The following is a 25,665-nucleotide window of genomic DNA, read 5'->3' as shown; positions in this document are numbered from 1 at the left end:
CATGTGCTAAGTAGTCACATCTTTATTAACCACTGTTCAGAAATTGGAGCTTAGCAAAAGTTAGTTAGAGGTGAAGAGTGCTTTTGCATTCGTTCGGAATAAACAAAAATACCGAGCTGGTGGAGAGCATGCACTGAAGAAGGATCAAGTACAGCTACACCAGAGACAAATGCCTGTCTAACCATTTACACGGCAGCTTCCTTACGTAACTGATTCCAGCACTATGTCATCCCTATAGCCATGCACTATATAATGAAAGTTTTGGTTAGAAAAGATATTGTTGTTTCCATTACCCTGAGCACTAGCTTATCATCTTTTCTTTCTGTATTAGTCTTTTACGTGGCAGAATATTGATCTTCTTCCCCTTCTGAGTGTCTTTTTGTTTGTTTGTTTGATTGTTTGTTTGTTTTCTCAAGAATGCACAGCAGAATTGCTTCAAGCTTTCCTACAAGTCAGCTTTTCCAAACCTTTTATAAGTCTTGTAGTCTACTTCATGACTATATCCAGCTTATCTATGGTTTCCTTAAAGACTTCACCAACTTTCAGTAGACTGGATCAATACCTGTGGACTACATGAAAAGCTTCTCTTAATATCTTCCACATTGATACTGACATCTTTTTGTATCACCACTGTTTGGTTGAGACATGTTTTGGTTACAAACTCCTCTAACTCTCAATTTTTTTTTTATGTACTCCTCCTTAGTGATTATTCCTCATAGCATACTTGGTTTCTCTTAAGTTTAGTATCTTCCGTTTCTATTAAATCACACATTTTCTTCAGCATTTCCAGATTTTTAAAAATCTACTATAAAATCTCTCATTTTTCAGGAAAAGAGAGATGTTTCATATATTTTTGAATTTTAGAAATGTTATGATATACATGCCTGATTTTTCATCTAAATTATGATTATCTCTCATTTTGTGATATAGTAATTTATTCTTCTTTCATTAATGTCTCTTCTAGCACTCAGTTCTGTACCCTCCAGAAAGAAGTTTCATTTAGACCATAGTCCCCTAGTTTTCCTAGTAAAAAGTCACATAGATTACTTCCATTAACTTTTTTTCTCTAACTTAATTAAATAATACAATTACATTGGCTTGACATAATGAGTTGGAATATGAATGATTTAGGCCATTTAAATACATCTGTGGTTAATTTTAATAACAACTTCTTTCATATAATTGAAAGATGATGAGTTTTGGGAACAAATGGGAGTTTCCCCAGACAAGAATAGAAACAAGCCAGCACACAGGAAGAGTGTCTTGAGAGCAGGGAAGAGAGACACCAACAACCAGGAGATCTACTTTTCCGTGTAAAGGGATGGACAGAGGGCTTGATTGACCTCAGCACATTTTTCTTCTCCTTGAACTTAAAAACAGTCACAGTTCACTGCCTTTGGCCTCAAAAGAGGGTTGGCCAACAGGATGGGTGTGTTCTGTCTATCTTTGACTTGGACATGTATCTTCTATGGCAGGATCTTTCCTTTATGGTATAAATGAATATTAACCCATTTCCTTCATTCGAAAGTTGGTGGTTTTTTGGTTGGTTGGTTTGGTTTGATTTTTTTAATGCTGAGAACAGCCTTCCATTTTGTCCATTTTTAATTAAATTAATTTCTCCTTGCAACATGTTAGGTTTAAGATCAGTCTTAATTCTGGGTGACTTTTAGCCCTGTCTGTCTTGAATGCTGTTCCGGTGTTCACTCTACTAGAAATCCTGTCCACTTGTCACTTAATTGTTTTATCCTTCTTTGCACATTCTTAATCCTTTTTGTGACTGTGTTAGTCACAGTAGCCAGCTTTTCCCCATCACTTCTCTTCAACATCTGCAGCAAAGTTTTTCCCGTCAGTGATCTAATGTCTGTGGGTTATAATTAAAGGCTGGGATTACTTTTTTAATATTTTTTCCTCACACACAATGGAAAAGTTTCCATTTTGGAGCTCCTAGCTAGTCAACTTTTTCTCAAGAGAATATTTAGTATACTAGTGAGTGAAGATCATTTTGCAGCCCCCTTTGTCAGAGCTCTCCAGGCTGACAGACTGCTCTTGGCTCTGTTCATCACCCTGCCAGGGTGCTTATGCACTATAGCCACACTCTGAAAGGAAGGCATCCATATAGAAACAAACATTATTTTATGTCTGCTAATGATGGAGAGATTGGACACTGACTTACCTAAAATTTTTCCTGCAATTTCAGTATATTATTGTATTGAACTGACATAAAACATGAAAGGATTGAAGAGATTGAATTATCTCCGTAGATGCTTATCTGGGCAATGTTACAGAGCCAGGTACTATCCAGTCCAAATTCTGAAATGTTATGTTTAGCAATTTTTCTTTTATGTTAAAACTACATTTTTTTTTCCTGTAGCTTTAATTTTTCTGTATTTTCAAGCAAGGATGAAGGCATAAAGGAGAGCTCCCTCCTGCGTGCATCATTTAAATGAATTTGCCCTCACAGGATAAGCAGTCTGGTACCCAAACTTTTCATAAAACCATGACCATATAAAAAGGATACTCGTACTCTTATATATGTGCTCAGCCTTTCTCACGTAGAATATTGGATTTAAAAGCATTCAATTCTTTAAGCCTAAGAGAACAATATAAATTTGATAAAATCTAAGATCTGTGCAGTAAACTATCAGTTCAAGTAAAATGAGCTTTTTTTTTTTTGAATAAGGGAGATTGAACTGCTCTTTACATATAATTTAAATAATATCTTGTAAAGTGAAATACTTCTTTGCAGATGGCTGGCTTACCCTCCAACTTGTGTTTGAGCTAGAAGTGATGCAGTGGAGTATATGCAATTATACTACAGCTGCTGACAGGCATAAAGTAAATGAGATGTTTCATCTCAGTGGGTACATTTCCTGTTTAAATGTTTAAGAAAATAAACTCAACAGCTTTAGCCAAACTGAGATCGGGCTATCTCAAATATTTCATTTCTGCAATGAACATCTATTAATAACTCTTTCAATCTCATTTGGCCTAAGCCTGCAAAAGATTAAACTGGTATGTTTACAGATTGAGTAAATTTTGTCATCTTGTTTTGTCATCAGTTTTGTTAACTTTTCTGAAAGCTTTATTTTTAACTGTTGATTGATAATATAATGAGAAAATTTCCATGGCTGTTGTTTCTCAAATTTGGGGGGAAATGGAGGCTGAAAAATTACATAACATTTGAAATAAAAAAGGTGACATTCAAAATTAAGGTCTTTGAAAACTGTTGATCTTTGAACTTGTTTTTCAGAACTGTGTTGTCAGAAATGAAACTAAAGCAATATGAAAGAAATTCTAAAATACTGTTGTGCTTTAGAATGTGTAACAAAGTGTAAGCTTTGTTTGCAGGTTTTATGACATTTTTAAGTGATGATGATAATTCATAAACACTATTTTTTTCTAGAAATTATTTGCAAAAGAATGAAACAGACTTGGTTCAGAAGTTGTTTTTAAATATGCATTGAACAGATAAAAAGAGTTTTTCTGTTTAGCATGGTTTTACTTTGAGGACAACTCGAAATAGATAAACATTTTAGAATGATCTAGAAATTTATAGATGGAATTAGGTAATGCTTTGGAAAGTATTATCAGATGTTTCAATAAAATATTTTAAGAGAAATTTCATACTGAAGAGATACAGAGAGTTTATGTATATGTTAATTATTATGGTGTTGATACCATCTCCAGCTTACATTAGCTCATCGTGAGGTGAGGATTTAATAATTATTAACACGTTATGGAGTTCCTATTCATTTGACTGACAGCAAAGCTTCCCACTTTAGCGGGTTTTTTATCTTTTGGGGAATGAGGTAAAACCATCCTAATCCTAGTGCTTAGGTTGTGGATTATTCTGTGACTCAAGAGAAAAGGTATTTCATAGGTAACAATTCAATAGGATATATTTATCTCCACAAGTGATTTGAGAGACTGACTTCTCCTAAGGACATGATGCCAGATAACATGCTAAATGCACATAAGGCATTTTAGGTCTAAATATAACTGCAGTATCACTGCTGTGTAAAAATCACCACATATTTAACTGAGGAATGTGACTTACTGGCTTGTGCGCAATGCCAGGAAAGACAGAGTGAACCTGGTGCTGTGCTGAGATTTAGCAGCTTATGTGCTTGCTAGCTCAGGCATCTCTGCAGTGCACTTGATTTCATAGTGGGGATGTGTCCAGCTGTGAAAGCAACTGAGAAATAGATATCTTTCCTCCAGATCTTTCTTTCTCTTTCCTGCATAGGTAATATAAGCCTTTTAAGGTATGGGGGCTTTTGCAGCCTATGTTTTCATGCCTTATCCAGCTTTAGAGTCTTAGACCATATTTTAATAAAAGAAGGAATGTTTAAAACATTTAACATAATAAAAGGGAGATATATATATATATATATTTCCTATTATTTTCTCATTATTTGTTTGTAATGAAGTATAACTAGGGAGGTGTATCACAGAAAAAAGAAGCCATTCTGTGAGTGAACTATTAATATGCTTTGTGGGTGTTGAAGATACTTGGCTTAATCCTGTATGGACCAACAAGGTCTTAATCACAGAGTCATAGAATAGTTAGGGTTGGAAGGAACCCTTGGATCATCTGGTTCCATCTTTCCTGCAATGAGCAGGAACATCAAATACACACCTTGTTCTAGGTGAGGGGAGTGCTGAATCTGTGAGACGTGGTGCACCAATAATCTGAATGCATGTCATGAACCCTTATGGAGGTTTTCCAGACATCCTACTACTTTTACAGAAATCTTGAACCAAAGCTGTGAAGCCACTTTTATCGTAGTTGTCCCTGTTCCCTTTTTTCACCAAAAAAAAGAAAAATTGTCTTCCCACTTTCTTCTACATATATTTCCAAGTATATGGGAGTCATCACACAGAGAAGAAACTGTACTGTTTCTTGGTTTCCCTTTCCAGCTATTATTATTGCAGCTTTTTGCTAGTGCAATCTTCTTGATCTGTGCACTGTACAAGATTAGTGATTTTTGCATCTGCTGTTAATGTCATGACATTTCTCTACAAGACTGCTCATCTTGAAACATTACGCTGAGAATGAAGATCCATGCACTTGTTACCCTAATCCTGACTTCCAGAAATAGTCAACCTCTTTCCCTACTTCTGAGAAATATATTTTCTATCTCCTCTGTGTATTTCAGCACCTGTAATAGTCCTCTGTAGAGAAATGGGAAAACAATGGTGGTATTAGTGAAAAATACATCCTTTGGGTACTTATGAAATATGAAATAGTTTTTTTCAACCATTTTGTTATCAATATTAGTGGGTTTTTTTGACTGTTGTATCAGTTAATGATATCCACCTTTACTAGGAAAGGACAGTGATATTACCCAGACACAGCCTTCTCAGACAAAGTCTAAAAATTACTCTATCATTACTATTGATAGTATGAAATGATGTCTGGTGCCTTTGAAGAAGCCATGTACAGATCGTTATGTAAAGAATTTAAAAAGAACCTTAATGGTGTTTGATTTGAAGTATCAGTTAAACATTTATCATATCACATTGACAATTTTCAGCACAGATTGAGAGAACTAATTGTTTATCATATTTGCCAGTACCAGGTCCACTTTATGATGTGAACAGCCAACTTAATGAAGTCCGTGGATGTGCTGATCTTCCTGAGCTCTCTCCAGAGCCAGGAATACATTCCCCAGCACTGAGATGTTCAGAGAACTCAGTGTCATAAACATGCCCGTTCACATGGTGTTGTACCCCAGAAAGAGCAAATTCGTTGAACAGTTGCAGGCTGTCTCTGCAGCAAAATTTGAAGTGAACGTGTCTGGGCAGAATCTGACAACTGTCAGAGAATCATTGAATGATTTAGGAAAGTATCTGAGGTGTTGTGGTTCAAGACTCTTCCCCCTCCTTAAAGCAGGAATATCTTTGGACATTTGACTACATTTTTAGACCAGTGTCTAAAACCTTCTAATTCCATGCAGATGAAATCTGCAAGAAGAAAGACACTATGTCTAAGCATCTCAGATATACAAAGACATTATAGAAGAGAAAATGGCAGAAAACATTAGTGTTCAGCAACAAAGCTAATCATGCAGAAGTGGGTGCCTGAATTTAGCTAATGATTTTAAACTACTTTACAGCCTAATAAACTTAGATTGCTCCAGTGGGAATTTCCTGTGAAGAGCAGGCTCAGTCCTGCAGTCAATCCATTAGTTAAGCTATCTTTGTTCTTGTGAATAATGTTATTTGCATTTCTGTAGGCTTGAATAAGAGAGAATGTGGCTGTATGGAAATAGACTGTATGAAAGGAAGTAATGTAAATATTTGTAAGAGGACAGTACTCTTCCAGAAGTCTAAAGGACATTCTATAAGTAATCTGTAGTTACTTCAACAGGTAAATGTAACAAATGTTTATACTAAGAGACAAAAAGTTTCTATTTATCTTGGCTGAATGTATGGTTGGGAGAAATTCTGCATTAAGGCCTGTTCCATATATGACTACTGTCCACAGTAATTTTTAATTTGAAGACAGAATTGAAACTATATTCTCATGTAATATTGTTTGTGGGAGAACTTTTCTCAGTATAAAAATAGAGAAAGGCATAATATCTCATTTTCTCTTTTTATTTCAAAACTGGCTGAATTAGGAAGCTGATATGTGAATATTTTTATCAAAGGACAAATATTAATGGGTTTGGAGAATATAATAAGGAATGAGAATTTCTGTGACAATAATTTAGAAAGAGAAAAAAACCCCAAAACCAAATAACCAAGTAAAAAACCAACTGTTAGAGTGTGAGAGTGTTGGACAGAAAATACAAAATACCTGCACATAGGATTCAGGAAATATGTTTTCCTGAGGGCATTAGAAAAATACTGGTCAACTATAGTTCAACTTGTCTGGTAGAATGCTCTTTGCTGCTTCCTGCTGCCCACACTATTGTCTGCTCAGAGTTCTGGCACATATCATCGCAGCTTTCCATTGCTGACATCACCTGATTACACGATTCATTCAAGTGAGTTAAGCCTAGTAACTCCAAAATATGTAGCAGCAGTCAAAAGAAACTGAACTCCAACCTACACAGCAAGTTTCTGCTTGGTAGCCCCATACAGCTGGCTCTGTTCAGGGTAGCCAGTGTTACAGCAGTAGAACCAGCCAGAATTGCTGTCATTCAAGGGAATATGTGGCCCCTTAATTTTTTATCCCGATGTTTGGGTTTTACTTAAACCCCCATGCCCCACAACCTTGCAGAATTATTGTTTCCTGAATACATTGTTTCCACAAGTACTGGCAGTCCTGACATTGATAGGCAGTGAATCAATACTTTTATAGAATCATGAAGCCAAAATAGTTCTGCAGATCTGCAGTGTGCAGTATGTGGTTTTCCATTTTGGATATAATAACTGCAATTTGAAATACTCTCCCACAAGCGTGAGTTGCCTGCTTTAGGAAATTCACAATAGAGACTTTAATTTGGAAAGAAGAAACTGCATCATGCCATTTAAAAAGGAAAAATTCACACAAGTTTTTTTTTTTCCAGTTTTGGGCTATAATAGCAATAACTGTCTTTAGCTGAGGACATTTCCTGGGGCTTAATGGCCCATGGCTTTGCTTCTTCGGCTGATCATCATCATCTCCCAACAGTCATTAATCCCCTACAAATGCCCTGCACCTCAGTCATTAAATGTGCTTAAACGTGCTTTTTCTGAAAATGAAATACTTCTATATTTAATGCATCTTCCAGGAATAGGAGTGATCTTTCTGAGGTGACGAATGAAAGAAATTTAGTAACGTGTCAAAGAAGTACTAATTATGACCAGTGGATAAGTTCTGTTTCTGGAGATAGCATGACAAAGAATTTTTCCACAGTAAGAGCACGTTATGTGTAAGTCATCATTTTACATATGTCACGATTCACACTCATCCCAACTGCATAACAGCAAAATCAGGAATACAGGTAGTTATTCGTAGTTAGATTTTTTCTGCAGAATGTCTCAGTATTAAAAAAAAAATCTCACAAAACATGGATAGTGTGTGCCTGCAGCACTGCTTAGAAAAAACTTTCCATTCCGTAGCTGTAAAAATAGAGCTGTGCAGTTTTACAAGGTGTTTGTGATAATGCAAGAAAAAAAAAGAAGTTAAATCTTTTCTACCTAAGGTCTGAAACTCTTAGAAATAAATCTTCTGGTGAGCATTTTATGCGTCTCTTACAAATAGGTCCTCAAGTACAGCACCAACTGCAGCATCAGATTTTTAAACACAGTAGGCTGCCTACCCGTGCTCAAGTAGAATTAAAGCCTTCAACAAAAGCAGTTGAAAGGAATTTATCTTGATTGAACGAGAATTGAATTTTATTTTATTTTATTTGAATTTTACTTACTGATACAGTGTGTTATTTTCATCCTGTGCTACTAAGAATGCATAGCTCTCCCAGATTGTAAGAGGGATCAGACCTGATCCTGTCACATTGCCTTCATTGAGTGAAAAATTAGTACCTTTTAGGTATTAGGGTAATTTATTGTTTATGTTGGACATTGTAATCTCATGTACCTCAGTGAGTGACTGTGTAGATGAAAACAGAAATAGAACTTTGGGCATGCATTGCTAAATGTTGAATGTTAAATGATGTTATTTGTAAAATTGGAGCTCTCCTAGTCAATACCTTTTGATTGCAGATTAACCTGAAAAAAGAATTATTATAACCTGACTTCACAATTTCTTTTCAAAATTTTCTGTTCCTTCAAACAAACAAAAAATCACACGAACAAAGTATCTTTCAGTATAAATGGAACTCACAGTAAAAAATTTCATTTACTTCAGTAACCAATAACAACGACAAATTTTGCAATTTTCTAAGTTAGAATAATTTTCCGGTGTGAAAGTCAAAGGTTTCTTTCAGAAGATTTTAAATACAAAATGACACATCCCCACATGTGCACACATTTTGTCTGACTCTCCTTCTTGTTTTTTTGGACAGAGCTATTACCTGATTTAGACTTCACTCTAGAATTATTCCTACTCATCCTAAGGCAGTTTTCAGCAAATAAACTAGTGAAAAAAAGTTCTTAGATCTCTCATTGAGTTCACTGACTAAGAAAAAATAAAATTGCACAGAGTCAAGGACAAGACAAAAAGTATTGCACCTTTAAGTTGTTTCCAATCTACTTTATATCTCATCATAAATAGCAGGCTGGGGAATAAGCACTGATCTATTGTACTGCAGCTAGAACACTTCTTTTACCATAGATTCTGTTTAAGGCTACTTTGGTTATTTGTACCTATCATGTAACTTACAGTGTCAGCATTCTTCAGACCATTTGTCAAAATTCAACAGGAATGCACACAAGAAAGAGTCAGAGAAAAAAGAAAGCTTTTTTCCATGAAATTTTTTTCTGTGAAATTTTTTCACTTTCCTAAAGTGCATTTATTAGTATGCCTAGAATTCTTGTATAATTTTTCTACTTAGGAGTTCTCTGTTTTCATCCATTCATTATATTTACAGATAAGTAGAATTAAAAAAACCCACAAAAACTAATATAATGTTTCTCATTTTATATTCTGTGTTGCAGGTCTTGTTTTCCCTCTGTGCTGCATTCTGGGGAATCCAAATCATGAAGCGGATCACTTCGTTCAAAGATAAACATCATTGAAAGAGCAAATCTATCTCTTTAATTATGGAAACAGCACTTTGGAATAATGTTCTAAGTTCCTTGGAATTAATCAACCATGAATCTTACTGAATTGCAATCAGTTTACTTATGATAGGAGAGGTTTGTGATTTGGTAAGAATGTTTGAAAACTTCTTTAGAGGGTGTATTCATTTTTATTTGATTTTTTAAAGAAATATTTAATTTCTCCCCAATTTAAATAAAACGTTGATTCACAACATGGGTTTTTTACATTCATAGGATTGCAAATTTTTAGAAACCATGTAAAACTAATTTCATTTTTGCAATAATTTTGTTAGTAATTATATGTGAAAAGTATTTTTCACAAGAGGAATTATTAAAATCATATTTGTTGTAACCTGGTATAAAGTGACTGACTGTCTTCCTATCGAGGCTAAACATAAACATATGTGAATGTCGGTTTTTCTGTAATGATTTAATTACACCAGAATCTCCCTGTCATGCCCAATTCAGTGTTCTTAACATACAGCTACATGAGGATGAGTAGTCGTAGCAAGAAAATGATTAAAAACAGCATGACAAAATAACTCAAACTAGTATGAGTTGAAACATCTTAAATAAAATTGGCTGATGTATGTGTTGTATAATGCAGACATGCCATTTAGGGTGAATTATTTATGGAGTACACCTGTGTTGCCAACTTTAGATGCTGATGAAGCCAGAATTTACACGTGGGTATCCCATTGACTAATGTTACTCACGTGACAAAATATTTGCGAGGCTGGGCTCTTAATTTCTGGTAATTTCCTGCCTGGGTTATGTCCGGGGAGATGCACATCTTGTCTTTCAGGAGCTGTTGGAAAGACGGTTTGTACTAAGATAGGAAAATTAAATACAAATGGTAAAGGGAGTCTCCAAACAGCAGGACTGGCAAAAATACTGGATCTAGTTTGTTTTTCTTTCCTCACACTCATCCAAAATTTTTTTTTTTTGGCTCCAAGCCTTTTAGAAGTGCTTAAAGTCAAGTAGCTAAAAAATGGAAGCTGTCCTGCATGCTTCAAACTAGTAATAATACCTGGATTTAAGAATGAGTTTAAGTTTGTGTTGGGTTTTTTTCCCATTTAATTTTCCTTTAAAAAGGTAATGACAGTCTAATAGACATCTCAGATATAGACACATAGCCTAGCTTTAATTAACCAATATTTTCAGTCTCTAGCTGTAACAGATGCCACTGTCTACATAATTGGATGTTTCCAGTAAATTTTCAGAAACACAGTAATATTATATAAATAAAATTGCTACAATCAGTGGAATTAGTATCATCTTAATTTTGTCATAGGATCATCAAAATGCTTGGGTTGGAAGGGACCTTAAAGATATTTAATAGAATATTTAATAAAGTAGTAGAATCTGATTCCAGAAGTATAACACAATCTACAAACTTCTTTGGTGATCCCATGGGTTGGCATACCTATATTTTCCAAACTTGTAATGGTGACATCAACCTCACAGGAATATTTTGAGGTCAGTTTAATATAACGACTTAAGTAACATAACGAAAAGTCATATTGGAAGTCAGTTTCCTTATCAAAATAAGTCCTTCAAAGAGACAGGAACAGGACAAAAATTTAACATCTTCTACATTTAAAAATTGACAGTCTTAGAGGGACAACAATGAAGAACTGAGTAAAATTAAATTAATTTCAAAGCTATCCTAATGAATGTCATGTATTTACATAAAGTAATGAAAGGAATGTAATTTCAAAGGCAAATAAAAAATATGTCTGATGAAGGCAACCTAGTCATTAAAGCAAGGGCCAAATAAATTTCCACTTTTCCAAGGGTTTTTAAATCCCAATTTCCTATTTCCAAGGACTTACCATTGTGTATAGGTTGTTTGAAAGAGAGGAGCAACATTCTTCATTGCATATTTATCAGTAGGGTCTGAGAACGCCTCTTCTGGCTGAAGGCTTGAACAGACTCCTTGTAGGTGTTGGAGACTCATGTGCTTTACAATAACGTACCCTGGGTATGTATAAGCAATCCTTTGGATACAGACTGGAAGCTAGGATTTGCCCTTATTGGAGAAGAGAGTTTCAAAGACAAGCTCATAGAAACACCCTTGACTGCATCATTGTTTCAGTAGCTATGTGATATGTAACTATAGTCCTGTGTACTTACCTGTAACAAATTTTTTAAAATATAAATTAATTCATATTTTAGGCACCTGACACCACTATTGGATCTAGTTCATGCTGTCTGTATAGCCACTGCATAAAATGAAATAATCCTTCGAAATGTCCCTGGGTTTAAATAATTAAGAGACTGGAGACTAATTGGCCACTGAATTGAATTATGTGCAGTTAATATACATCACACAAATTAATTGAATTAATTTAATGCAAACAGTGTTCATTGCTAGCACGTAGGGGTGATATTTCGGTAAGCCACTTATTCCTCTCACCTTTTTAGTATTCCATTTAGTATGAGATTGAGTGAGATCAGGTGAATTATGTGAGGAAATCAGTGAACAAAATATTTATGCAGAACTAATAAATTTTGTGCGAGTAACTATCTTTCTTATAGCAAACCAGTCTTTCACTTCTCTGGAAAGAAAAATATTCTGCAGACTAACAGCCTAGCCTCACATGTCCAAGTGAGGAACTTCATAAATAGCATTTGTAATTTGCACTATTGCATAAGACTTCCTTTTGGTCTCGTTTGTCATTCAGCTTCACAGGGACACACCTTAGAAGAAAAGTGTAGATAAACAAAACTTTTTTTCATCAGGATTATGAAAAAAGTGACTTCCCCTGCTCCTACCAGCTGTTGTAATGTCACATCTCTACACATGGCCTTTCCTGGACTATGTACACAACAATATCAAGTTACTGAAAACCCAGAAGTAAGCAGCTGAATCCTGTGTCTCTTGGGATCTGACCCTACACCATTCAGGTCATTGAAAACTCGCTGCTGACCTCAGGATCAGGGCAGAGCATTCCCTGTATGAAAACAAGAATGATGCAATATTTACTGCAACTCAAGCTTCGGTGCAGTGCATTGATTAAAAGTAACGGAATTGCACAATTACTTATTCCTGAAAGTAGCTAACATTGTAGGCTTTGTGTTATAATAAAATCAGAGCCCTTTGCAGGATAAATACTGACAGCTAAAGCTGTAAGCTATGTATACCAGATACAGAAGACTCAGAACCCCTTCCTCTTGTCTTTCCTGTCTTCAACTTTCTCTCAAATCTGTGGGATTAGGGACATTGTTGCTTAAACCATTATCTGAAAGGAGGTAGTTGATCAAATATTTTAAAGCTACCTTTTTACAGACAAATGTCTGTGATCTTTCAGGAATTTATGTTGTGCGATTAGAAACTACTAAATTGTATGCCACCAATGGTAATAGCTGTTTGGACTTTTCTTACTTGTTCTTTAACTAGGGATAAAGAAAGAGCTAAGTCTCAGCAATGGAGTTCATCAAGAAGAATAGTAACTCTCAGAGAATGCTCAAAGCACTGCCTATTATGCAAACTCTGCTGCCCTTAGTTGACGTTTTTCTTAAAACTCTGGCTCCTGGAATCATGTGAATGAAAAAAATATTTCTACCTCCTGAAAATAAGAGCTATAGAAAGTTCAAAATCTAAAAGGCAAACAAGAATATTTTAAAATATATTCCCTTTTTAAAACACCCTAGTGATTGCAGGAGGCTTGACTCATGGTTTTTAAACTCTTGGGATTGCTAATGTTGAATGGGAAAAAACTTTTTCCGTAAAACCTCTGGTTCCAGCACAGGCGTAAACAATGACCATGAGGCAGTTTTGCTGGGTTTCGTAGTTCCGTGCTGGCATTTAACCAGCAGTTCAGTTTGGAAGTAAAACAAAGTGGGCCACAAGCTGGCTCTCAGAGGGCCCTGAGCCTCAGTAACTCCCAGCACATGCAGACCTCAGCCACGGTATGTCCTGTTGCCTTCCACCCCCAGCAGTTCTGGGCCTAGAAAACAAGAGATGTCCTGTGGACTTCAGGATTTTCTCTTTCTATAGGGGAAATAAGTGTTAAAATACTGCATTTGAAACTCAGATACAAACCACAAGGTGAAGTAAAAATAAGGTATGCTAGAGAAGCACTTCCATATTAGTATCAAGGCCAATGGAAAACTTGGCTTGGTTCTTTGTCAGTTTTGCCCCACCTATGGAAAACAGCAGAAAAATGTGGAAACATTGAGTAAGACTGAACTGTTGAATGTCCTTGTGTTTATGGTTTGGCACAGAAAAGTGATACAAAATGAATTCTCTCCACCCCACCCCTTGCTATATTTTCACTGCTTCCTCCTCTATTCTTTCTTCCCATTTCTCTCTCTCTCTCTCTTGTTTATTCATCTTTGTAAAATATCCTTTTCTGTCTTGCTTTAGGTTTGCTATGTGTGGAGGTACATATGGCATATTTCATATCCGCAAATATTTCATTTTCTTTTAATAGATGAAACCAAAAATACTTACCTAAAGGTGCCTTCTTTCTTTACTGTTCCTGTCAGTCAACAGACTCTTCTAATATTCAAAACATACAATATATGGCTCATGAATTGTTAATGTTATATTTATTTATTTCATATGTGTCTACCTAGTGTCCTCTAATGATTCATTTTCTATTTACACTCCAGTAACATAGCAGTGTTCTTTTCCCTATTTCTACTTCCTCTCCTGTTTCTTTGATATTAATTCCTTGGAGTTACTTTTTGTCTCATAGCTGTCACTGTCTCTTTGGTTCAGGGTGTACCACTGCAGTTTTTATGGACCATTTTCTAACCTGCTGGTTTTAACATGGCAGAGAGACGAATAATAATAATGTTTATTAAAAAGAGATTAAATGAATAAAGAAAGTCATGGAACATTTTAAGCACTATGGAATTTGTAGTGTTTCTGCTACTCACATTTTTCCACAAACTTTGAATGTAACTACTTATCAGCACATAAATTACGATTATAGACATGTTTACCAGGAAACAAAAATACCATTAAGACAATTGAGCTACAATTTTTAGATCAAAGAATAGCTTATTCACTTACAGAGTGTGATCATGTCTTTTGCTAGTGTCTGTCTGCATTGAGGTCATGAGCCTGTTATTTGAAGATAATGGCATTACTCTTTGCTTCAAATAGCAGCATTTGCAATTTCAGATCTAACAGCCCTTTACCTTCTCTCCACTCATGACTCACCGCTGACTCATTACCTTTAATCATTCTGAAAGCACAGGTTTTATTTTTGCTTTTCTTTTAATCACAATGCAAAAAAATGCTTTGAAGGAAGGTAAAGTGTTATACACTGCAGCAGTGTAGGTATGTACCAACACACTTATTTTTGTAAATCTTCAATATTCCCAGTTTCTTATCCATGACCACAAACTGAATTTCATAGTCGTGTCTAACAGAGGAAAGCCTGATGATCAGGAATTGGTGGGAGCAATTAAAGGCAAGTTTCTGAGATTCTGACAGCAAAGTTTGTCATTGAAGGTCAGATCACCTTTGGTTTTATTTATATATTATTTATTTTAACTGAAATACAACTGTGAGAAAGAAGTAACATATTCATGACTTCATCGCCAATAATAAGATATACAGTTGAATTTTTTTTTCCAGCAATATTCCTTTTATTCATGGGAAAATCTAAGAGCTCCTCATACCTATAGTTAATTATGGTTAATTATGCCTGGTAATTGGACTGTGATATGTGTGTTAATGGACTTATTAATGAAGAATAATGAACAACAGTTTGTGATACAGAAGAAGAATTATTGCTCAGTATTATATTCCCCAGGTTTCCTTCCTGCAAGAAAGCCCTGTGGTAGAGTTGGAATTTAGCTTACATAGACATAGAAACTTGCTGTACAGTACTAATGGCTTCCTGCTTGCATCCCTTTATGGAAACCTGTGATATTTTCCCTGAGAAATCAACCAGCTCTTAAGATGCTACATCTCTAAGTGTGACTGAGAGACATCTGAGCATTGGCAGAGGTGGGCGTTGTACCATGTCAAGCAGTCTAATCAGCATGAGGTGATCAATCTCCTTTCCAGGCACGGAAGCAGAGATGGACTGGGGCAGCAAAAGTTGCAGAGTGAAAAAGGAGCACAAGTTATAGCAGACTCTGTTGGGGCAGCCAAAGAGGATGCCCTGACAGTGGTACAGCAGGACATTCACAGTGACAAACCTATCAGGCACAGAAGTGAACAGCACAAAGTCTTTGTCATTCAAAACAGAAATTTAGTAAGAGCAGATATGACAGAGGAGGTAGTCCACAAAAAGTTCCTGTAGTGGAACCACTTGTCGTGGTTATTATTCTTTCTTTGCGTTTTTCCTGTTTAGGAATTTCTCTGTTAGGTTGTGTCCTGGTTAAGTGTAAAGCATATGGGTCTTCTAATACATAACAGGGATTTTTCTAACAATATTTGAGTAAAAAAGATAAAATGGTATTCTGGTGTGTTGCAGCACTTGATATGTTGATACGGTTTGAAGCTGGCTCCCTGCCAAGTCTCCAAACCTTACCACAAGAGTTCCCCTCCCCCCAAACCTCAGGGAGAAGAGGGAGAAAAACAACCAAGAAAACCCAAAACGAGAGAGAGACAGCTAAAGTGATATATATAAATATATTTACACTTACATTACAATTACATACAATTAAAATATATACAATTTCACAAGGGAAAGGGAAGGGGAAAGGGAAAAGGGACAAAACCAAAATAAAATATATATATATATATCCCAGTCAGTAGCCCGAGATCTAGTAACTAAAGAGTTAGCAAAGAAATATCCCACCACTCTCCTTGGGACAACCGAGAGTCGCTCCGAGACGATCGCCGGCAACCTCCGCCTCCCAAGGTCGACAAGGCCTTACCAGGCCTCGCTCCCCAACACGGCAGACTCAAGAGCAGGGAACCCGCACCTCCAAGCCGCTGGAAGGAAAGAGAGCAAAGGCCTCCCCTCCTTTCTTCTTATAGTCTGGCTTACGTAAAAATCGTAGGAAATACTGGGTAAATCTGGACCCTTCCTTGGTTACAAACTGGTCACCAAGGAAGGCCCAGACCAAACTACCACACATGTATTCACAATACACATCTGTACAGTCCTGTCCGATTCTGTTGCACATATATGCAAGATAATGAAATTAAGCAAGATAGAGCACTGGACATTGGAGCTGTTATAAACACATCCACTAAAGAAGATAATTTACTACATTTCTTACTGTAATTTTCTCATTTAACAGGATGAGTTTATAGGGTTGTATGCAATGCTTGTGAATCACATCAGAAACCACTTGCTTAGTGGATGCAGAAGTCCAATATTTTAAAAAAATTTATTTCTTTTGAATTTTCAGAATGAACAAGAGTTAAGATACTATTTCTTCTAGATAATATTTCACAAACAATATAGTTGTAGGCAGTGTAATAAAGAGTAGTAGCTATGAAGTTAATTTTTATATGTATGTTGAAGAAATTGTCAGAGATATCTTGCAGTCAGATTTTAGAGAAAAACAGCAGTAATGACTAATAAAAAATTTAATAAGTGCTAAAAAATACTAGTCAACATATTATTAATATAAGTAAAAGCAATTCAACTTTTTAAGTTCAGCTGCACAGTCTGAGCTCAGTCATATTTGCCAAAAATGTGCACTGGGATGTTTTTGTTTTTTCTGGAAGATTTTCTGGAACTTATGGAAAATGTAGTTATGTAGTCTAAATATACTCTGTGGAAAATATTCAACCGTAAGGTCCATTTTCCTGTTGAGGAGATCTCAGAGAAACAGAATTAATTGTGCCTGAGTCCTTGAGCTTGTCTGGTTAGAAGATACACATTTGATTTCTAAGATGTGGAGATTTATGTCTGAATTCTGACAGAATAGGCTATGTAGATTAACTTCTGTGTTTTCTAGAAGGTAACTTATCTCTAGTAACTGCAGTAATTTCTGGGTACCTGCAGTCATAACCTCTATGTTTTTACTGACTACATATGCAGCAGACACTAAGGTTAAAAAGGTGCAAAATAGTAACACGACATGGCTTTGTTCTTACATTTGGTTTTTTTCCGAATAGGGAGAAGTGAGCTAAAATTATGTTGAAAAATATTTTACTTTCATAGTTTCTGTATCTTATTTGCTTGTCTGGAGAAAATATGTTAATTTTTTCAACTATGCATTGGAAGTCTTACCAAAATTTTCAGCTTTTCATACCTGTGGTCACTGAGATGACAACTTGACATTTTATTTTCTTTATCCCTATAGCAAATATGGAATTATAGGCCAGGTAAAGTCCTGTACTTTAGATGTTTGAGAAAATCTGATTAATATAATCCCATTAATGATTTTGCTATGGCAATTGCTCTTGAGGAATGTTGCTTTCGGCTTTATCTCACTGGATTCTTTGAAAGATCTCAGTGACTTTCTTACACCTTCTACAGGGAAAGCACACAATGGGGAAAGCCTACTAGGCTGAGGACCCTAGTATCATCTCCTATATATGGATTACCCATGCAAAATTTTTTAAGAATCAAAAGTGATGCTTTACAGTTTAAGTCTGCTTTCTGGCTTCCCATTATACAGAATCTCTGCAGGTGGTCACTCAAGTAAACTGCTTAGACATCATGTGTGAGAATCTGGGGTCTACTTTTCTCTAATGAGCTGAGTTAAGATGAAGAGAGTCTCCCAAGTAAGGTTCCTGCTGTCAGTAGTACATCAAAGAAGATTAGTAAGAGGTGAAACAGTAATTCCTCCTCGCAAGAAACAGCAGGTAAAAAGCAAATGGAAAAGGCTCTTGCTGTGTTCCCTAGGAGATATTTCTAGATTGTATGTACTCAGGTCATGTTATTTCTGGTGGGAAGAAACCTTGCAACCTGTAGTGTGTGCCCATACTTGGTGGTCTCTAGCATGCCCTGATGCATGGTACCTCTTGGAGGTTCCCATTATCCCAAAGCAAAACTGGCCTTGCAATAAATAAAAAGATAAAATTAGGAGGCAGAAGCAGCAGTTTGGTCCTATTCCTACAGTAAATCACTAGAAAGAACCTGCTCTTTGCCTGATGTAAACTGAGTAGCTGTGCTGACCTTTGTGTTTGGTTGTTTTTTTCTTCTGTCTCATTGAATTTCCTCACATCCTAAACTCATTAAAATACGGCTCAGCCAAATTGCCTGTAAAAAATGGTTTAAAAGCTAAGTGCAGTAGCATATTGTAAGTTGTGTACTTCAGTCATAAATGTTTTACAAAGATAGCACAAAGATTCTCTAGACTGGGAGCCACAGACTTGTCTGTAGCAGAACTATTAAGCTGTCTGTGTCTTTGGGTTAATGCACAGATCAGGGATTCTAGACAGAGAGAGAAGACTTCCTACAAGAGCAGGAGGGGTCTAGGCTGGGCAGGTCATTGGCAACAAGTTATTCAACTCTTCTTTTCTCTTTGGTCCTTCCGCTAGGTGCTTGTAAAGAGAATAACAACCTTTTGAACATATATGTTGCTCAAAAGATCTTCAAACTAGAACAAGGTTCACAAGCAAGTCATAGGGAGTCCTCAACATGAGAGTTGTTTGCACTGACATCTTGTGGTACAATTTAATTTGGGGATGGATCCTGATGCAGTTTTTTACTAACTTGCATCAGTGAAAATACTCTATTACTTGATCAAAATGACATTCATCACACAAGCTTACAGAGATTTATAGAAGTCACAAGGTTTTCTAAAGATGGAAAGCCTCCCATTCCCAGGTGCGTTTCCAAGAATTAGGTGCTACAAAATTTTTATTAATTTGAAAATAAATAAATAATTTGTTTTTTTTTTTAAAGTAGCTTTCCAAGGCATAAGAACTAGTAGACTCATCTCAACATCATGTGATAGAGCCGACACAGTAGTTACAGAGAGTTTTCCTGCTCTATTTCAAACAGAAAGAAATTGTTCAGAACAATGAAAGATTCCAACATTCATACAGAAATTATGTGGGCTTTTTCCAAAGACTTAAGGGTTAGACAAAAGAACAAAGTATCTGCTTGGTCAGTACAAAAGCTTAAAGATTTCTGTAGCATGGGCAAATAGCTGCGAAATCATTTTACTCATAAGCTTTACTTCTCCATTTCAAGCAGTGCTGTCATGTTTTGACAGATCATTCCAAAAGCAGTAGTAAAGCTTCACAGCAGACTTACTCCAGATGCAATACAAAAGAACAGGAAAAATGAACATTTGTAAAACACAGTGCAGTAAAGTGTATAGTGGGCTGAAGAGAAGATAGGCCATTTTTTTTGTAGTTGAATGAGCAGAGAGCAAAAAACATAACACCAAAGTGCTTATTAGCCCAGACACTCAGTAGGTTCAGTCTTACTTTCATGTTCAGTGAAACTATTAGATGTTTTTGATCTAACAGTAAGGGTTTAAAGAATAAAAAGATTTGCACTCTTTGGCTGGCAGCTGCTCACTTCGAAGTCTAGCTTAATGAATTGTGCTGTCATGATGGGATTTGAAGCAGTCCAGTGAGTGAGGCTTCCCTGCTGCCTTTCTCTTTGACTACATTACACAACCAACTCTCTTTTATATTTTTATAGTGACATCTATTGGAGCTTTGAAGAATAATCTTTTGAAAAAAAAATCCAAATGTATATCAGTAAAAGAAAAATTGTTGGACAATAAAAATTTCAGACAAAACAAAAGCAGATACATACCTGTCATCAAAATACACACAAGAATGAAAATTCTGAGGCAAAAAAAAGAAAAATGTGGCAGAAGTTCAAATCAGATTCAAGAAGAAAATTGCACCAGTCTCTATTTTGATGATGGGTGAACTTAGGAACTTACTCAGCTGTCTGAAGTTTGTTTAGAAGAAACCCATCAACCAAAGCTGCAACCTCTAAGTGAAACAAATACAGTATTTGATTGAATTCACTATAGAGACTCAAGACTTTGACAAGTATTAAGAGGACCAAATCTTACAGAGTGGGTACAGTAGCAGTTAGCCAGTCAGCAAAGGCCTGGCAAGCCTTCCTCATAAGAAACGGATGTCTGTGCTGTCAAAGGGACAGAATCATAATGAGTATTTAGAAGGAAATTAGCTCTGGTTTTCCTAAGGAAGCCATCTTCATGGATTATATTGTGAATATGGCTTGTGTCTGTTTAGAGCTTCAGACAAGGGTCCTAGACTTGTCCAGAGATGTGAGACTGATATACAACGAGTAAGTGTGGCCAATGAGTTTACGTTACACTAAATTACCCAATGTATTTACATTTTCTTTAATGTGTATGCACTATGAAACAGCATTCAGTCCCTAGTGTCACAGTAGGCAGTGCTGAGAAATGCTACCTCACAAAATCTCCAGGAGAAATTAGGAGATCTGAAATGCACAAGGAGAGTATGCTGTGGCAAGTCCTCAGGACAGCACCTTTTCCTTCTCTTTGTTCCTTATTCTCCTGAGGACTTCCAGAGTCCCTTAATGCATAGCAGAGGAATGCACCTTATTTTTCCTCAACCCACAGCTTTACATAACATCTGGTCCACGATGAGTATCTTCATATGAAAGTTTCATGCTTATTTGGTAGAGGTTGTGACTTTGGGACCTTTTTGCTGGCTTCTTCTGTTCTACAGAAAATGATAAATAATTCCCCATAAATGAAGCAAGAGATTTCTTCATTTCCTCAGATTATAGATTTTGGTAGGGTTTTATTTTGGTTTGGATTTTTTTGCATATGATTTGATTTTAGTTAATTCTGATTTTTAAAGAAAATTTATTTTCTCAAGCAACTAAAGCTTTATATTGCATTTTACTTCTTGATATTGTTTCATGTATCTTAAAATCTAGTTTTACTTTTATTTTTTCTGGTGTGTCTTCACCAGTAGCAACACGGTTTATATCGTATTCACTCCATTATGGTAATAAACCAACAACTCAGTCAGAGAGCTAGTCAGAGAGGGATCTTATTATGAAATGAAGAGGTGAAGTATGATCTTGGAATAGCAAATGTAATTGACTCAAACAATCTGAATGCAAAAGTACTTGACAAAGCCTCAAATTACTGTTTCCTGAACTGCATGTTTTTCAAATTTCTATGCATAAACCACATAAAACAATGCATTCAGCTATTGTTTTCATATAGATCATATATCCATTTCTCCTGCTGCTGAGTGAGAAACGTTCCATTTTTACAGCCAGTGTTACATCTTTCATTCTTATTCAGGCTTTACAGAACTTGTGGGACATATAAAATGGTAATGATGTTTAAAGACACTTTTATAATGAAAATGTATCCAAATTAATCTCACATTTCATTTATTTAAGAGGAATTCTATCATACTATTTTGTATTTTCAGATTGTTCATAAAAGAATAAAATAGGAAGTAATTAAGTAGCTTACTTAGCATATTGTGACTTTTCTGTGCAAATACTGGTACATAAAAATAGTCCTGGTTTGGTACTGTGTCAGTTTAGCTTTTATGGGCAGTTTTGGTGACATCAGTTCAGGTGAGAAAACACTGCAGTCTCTCCATTGAACTGTGCTTTCAAGGTCTTTGATTGCACAAATTACTATAAAAGGCGAATACTAGAAGCAGCAAAATTTCTTTCTCTAGGCTTAAAGAGAGATATGCAGGGAGAAATTTCTTGATGTGAAATGAGTAAACTCACTAATATCTGTCCTGGGAACTTAGCAGGTAAGATCACAAGAAACAGAGGGACAGGGATACCACAAGAGAATTTTATATATCTGTTTCTGGCACAGCCAGGAAGTTCTAATATACCTGACTATTCTCAGCCAGAGTCTGAAAGGGTTTTTAGACCTCTGTGTACTGCTCTTTTATCATACAATTGGATGCATTAAGCTCAGAAAGGCTCCAGCCTGATTTGCACAGTGCTGTGCTGATAAGCTTCTTGGAACATTGTGTACCGAGAGCACAGGACAGAGACATCCTGCCTGAGCCTGTCCTGTCTTATTAAAATCCACCTTCATCTCAGCTGTGACAGAGCACAGCTCTGTGCAGAGCCACCTGGATTCCTGCTACATCACTTTCCCCAGTATTCAGGCTGTGGGGGTAGCATGTTAGTTCAGGTACATCATCAGATCCATGTTTCCATGTTGGTGCAAGGTGGTAGAAAGGCCCTGCATTGAAGTAATGACACCCTCCCAATGGCACCTCAACAGCTTGTACAACTGGAGCTGCAAAGATAAAACAATTTATCGTCATCATCATCATCATCATTGTTATTTTTGTTTCATATAAACTGAAGGAAGAACATAAGTACACAGGGAAAGATCTGATCCTAACTAGATGAATAGTCATGTTAAAAGTATACTAGGAGTAAATCTGAAAGAAATGAAGAAAAGGACTCCTCAACAAAGAAAACTTTACCTAAGAAGCCAGACACTAGTAAAGATCAGTTGAGAGCTGCAAAACATTGAGCTCAGAAGCTGTAAAAGGAATGGAAAAATAAATTCAAAAAGTATGTGTACATATCCAAATGAATGCCTTGTTTCAGTTTTAAATTAAGAGGAAGATATAGAACGTGAGAGGAAAATGAGGACGATTCATGAGTTTGAATACAGAAAAAGGAAATAACTCTTGGGAACAAAAATAGGTAAACTTAATGAATTCAACTTTGGGCACCCATTCACTGTTCAAAAGTAATGAAATAATAAGGATGCTTTCAGCTCTGGAGAACAACAGATACGGCACTTCTATTTGATAAAAAGAGAACATTATTGAAATAATTTTACGCTTATTAGTCTGACCTCAGTATAATTTAAAAGTGTTTAAAAATAAAGAAATATTAAGGAGATGCAGGTAAATAGGAAACAGAGTAAAATACAGCATGATTAACAAAAGCAAGGTCATTTCACACTAAATTGCTGCCATTTCTACATGGGTAATTTTTTTAGACAAGAGCAGTATAATGCATTATCTATCAATACTTCAACAAATAATTGTTGCAAAGTTGAGAAAGATTATGATAAAGGCAGTAATTATAAAGCATGTAAGGAAAAAACCAAAATGGATTACTAAATAAACTAGAAAGAAAAGCCTGCTGAAAGGGAATATGATTGTGGTTTATAAAATCACACGTAGAGACGTCACAAATAGGCAATGCTCATTAACTTCCTTTAATGTTGAAAAATCTAACTAATTTCAAATGAAGTTATAGGCTGTTAGGTTCAAAAGAAAATGAAGCACTATTTCATCTACCATATAATTAAGCTGTGAAGTTTACAGTTATAGAAAGTTATTAATATAATGGTGTTTATGAAGTTCAAAAATACTACGGGCTATTCAAGAAAAAAATCATATACTTTTCCTAAGTATCTAGACAGAAGGGAAATTTTGGCCTCATGCAGTTCACCTGTTCTAATTTTCTTAGAAGAATCTTATAAAAAACACCCTGGGAGTTAATATTAGAACTCTTTGGGACTCAGTCTTAGGGTTATTATTATTTAACTTTTCTCTTATTACCTTGGCACAGAATGTTTAGGTGCAGAAATGAAAATTGGCTGATAAAGCTGCAAGATATCAGGACAGACAGATCTGGATATAGTATAATCTTAAAGAAATAAAATAACAGAAATTAAACTCTAGTAATATAAACAGCAATGTCATTCACTGAAGGGCTAATGAAAAAAACCTGCCGTTAACTCAAAACATAAGTGACTAAGAGTAATTGAGAAGGAATAGCTGGGTTTGCTAGTCAGTTCCAGGGGGCTCTAAAGGATTGAGAAAGGTGGTGTGCAATGACAAATTCCTTGTTAAGATGGAAAAGGCCTAATGCTGTTTTTACAAGATGCTGATGAGACTCTGTTCATATTACCAAAATATAATTTACAGTTCCAGTCACCTATATGCAAAGGCAGGCAAAAAAGGTTATTTAAAGATTGAAAAAGGACTCATCTTTCAAAGAAATAAAACACAATGTAAGAGGCAGTATGATTTCCCAGGCTGTCTGCAGATTCCATGGTAGTTGACTGAGGACAAAACAAATACTACTTTCAGACTGACGTAATCATCTGTTATAGGGAGGGAAGAAGAATGAAAAACCTTGCCATGTGCCAGCAGGTAGTCAAAACACAACTGGGATGCACACCAGAACCTGGGAGAATAAAAGGGCAATTTGAATATAACCTTTGAGTCTTTAGGAATTAAACATGAAAAGCAGAAGTTGGTAAATTAATTGCCAAAGAAGCCTTAAAATACAATGGACAAAGTAATCATCAATAAATTTAGAATAAAAATGTGAAAGTAGATGTTTTGGAATTGCTTCTTAATACAACTGGTTGTGTTGTATGAGAGTCCCTTGTCCTTCCTGTCCTAAACAGAGTAACACATGCATTCTTACAGTATACCATGAGAGAAAGAAATTAAATAGACACTTCCATTCTTATCATCTCTTGTAAACACAAAAGCAGAATTATTCAACTAACTAAAAACTCACTCAAACTTGGTGTCATTAAGCATAGATGCCTTGAAGGTCTTATTCCTTATTGGAAGCAAATCAAAGTGAGAGACAACAGAGAATTTTCCATGCAATCGTGTGGGTGAGTGACTTGTGGGGACAAGGGGAGTGCTAGTAGAGACATTAAAGATAAAAGTAGTGGAAAATTAAGATTTCAGATTTTGGGTGTCTTCCAGCTCTCTACTAGTTGCTATTAAGAGGTATCCATTTCCATAGGAAAATTTACATAGATTTACATAGGAAATAGTATTGCTGAGTTAGACTTTTTAATGTTATCACTTGTATGCATTCATATACAAGCTCAGACCTTGATATTTAACATCAGATGTGATCAAGGTAAAATCTTTTGCAGATGTAATTTGGTGCTTGCAGCAAGGAGATGTTGCTGAAGGATGATGTACTCATATTTACAGAGTGTGATTCCGTCATCCTGACACCTAGTGTGCTTTTCATTCAGTTTATATTGAAATGAGGTTTTATCTCTACTGCTCAGAATTTGTGATATTGTAACTGATTCTATTCCACTTACATCACAGACTGTGGGCTTTATTTGTGTACTGTAATACAGTGTATTTTATATATATCCTCTGACTTGATT

At 35.8% G+C, this 25,665-nt stretch overlaps 1 protein-coding gene across 1 annotated transcript in view; it reads left to right on the top strand.

Annotated features, from left to right (window-relative positions):
- AGMO (alkylglycerol monooxygenase) overlaps positions 1-10,260 on the top strand; it is a 188,425-nt gene extending 178,165 nt beyond the window's left edge. Inside the window, exon 13 of the mRNA XM_027639386.1 lies at positions 9,550-10,260. Within this exon, the coding sequence (XP_027495187.1) occupies positions 9,550-9,630 (81 nt within the window). The 3' untranslated portion in view covers positions 9,631-10,260. The remainder of the gene's footprint in view (positions 1-9,549) is intronic.
- Positions 10,261-25,665: the final 15,405 nt, after the last annotated feature.

This window comes from Corapipo altera, unplaced genomic scaffold, assembly GCF_003945725.1.
Source record: "Corapipo altera isolate COAL_440 unplaced genomic scaffold, ASM394572v1 44, whole genome shotgun sequence".
Lineage (NCBI taxonomy): Eukaryota > Metazoa > Chordata > Aves > Passeriformes > Pipridae > Corapipo > Corapipo altera.
The sequence above is the reverse complement of the archived record's forward strand: the minus strand, read 5'-3'. Positions and strand labels throughout refer to the sequence as shown.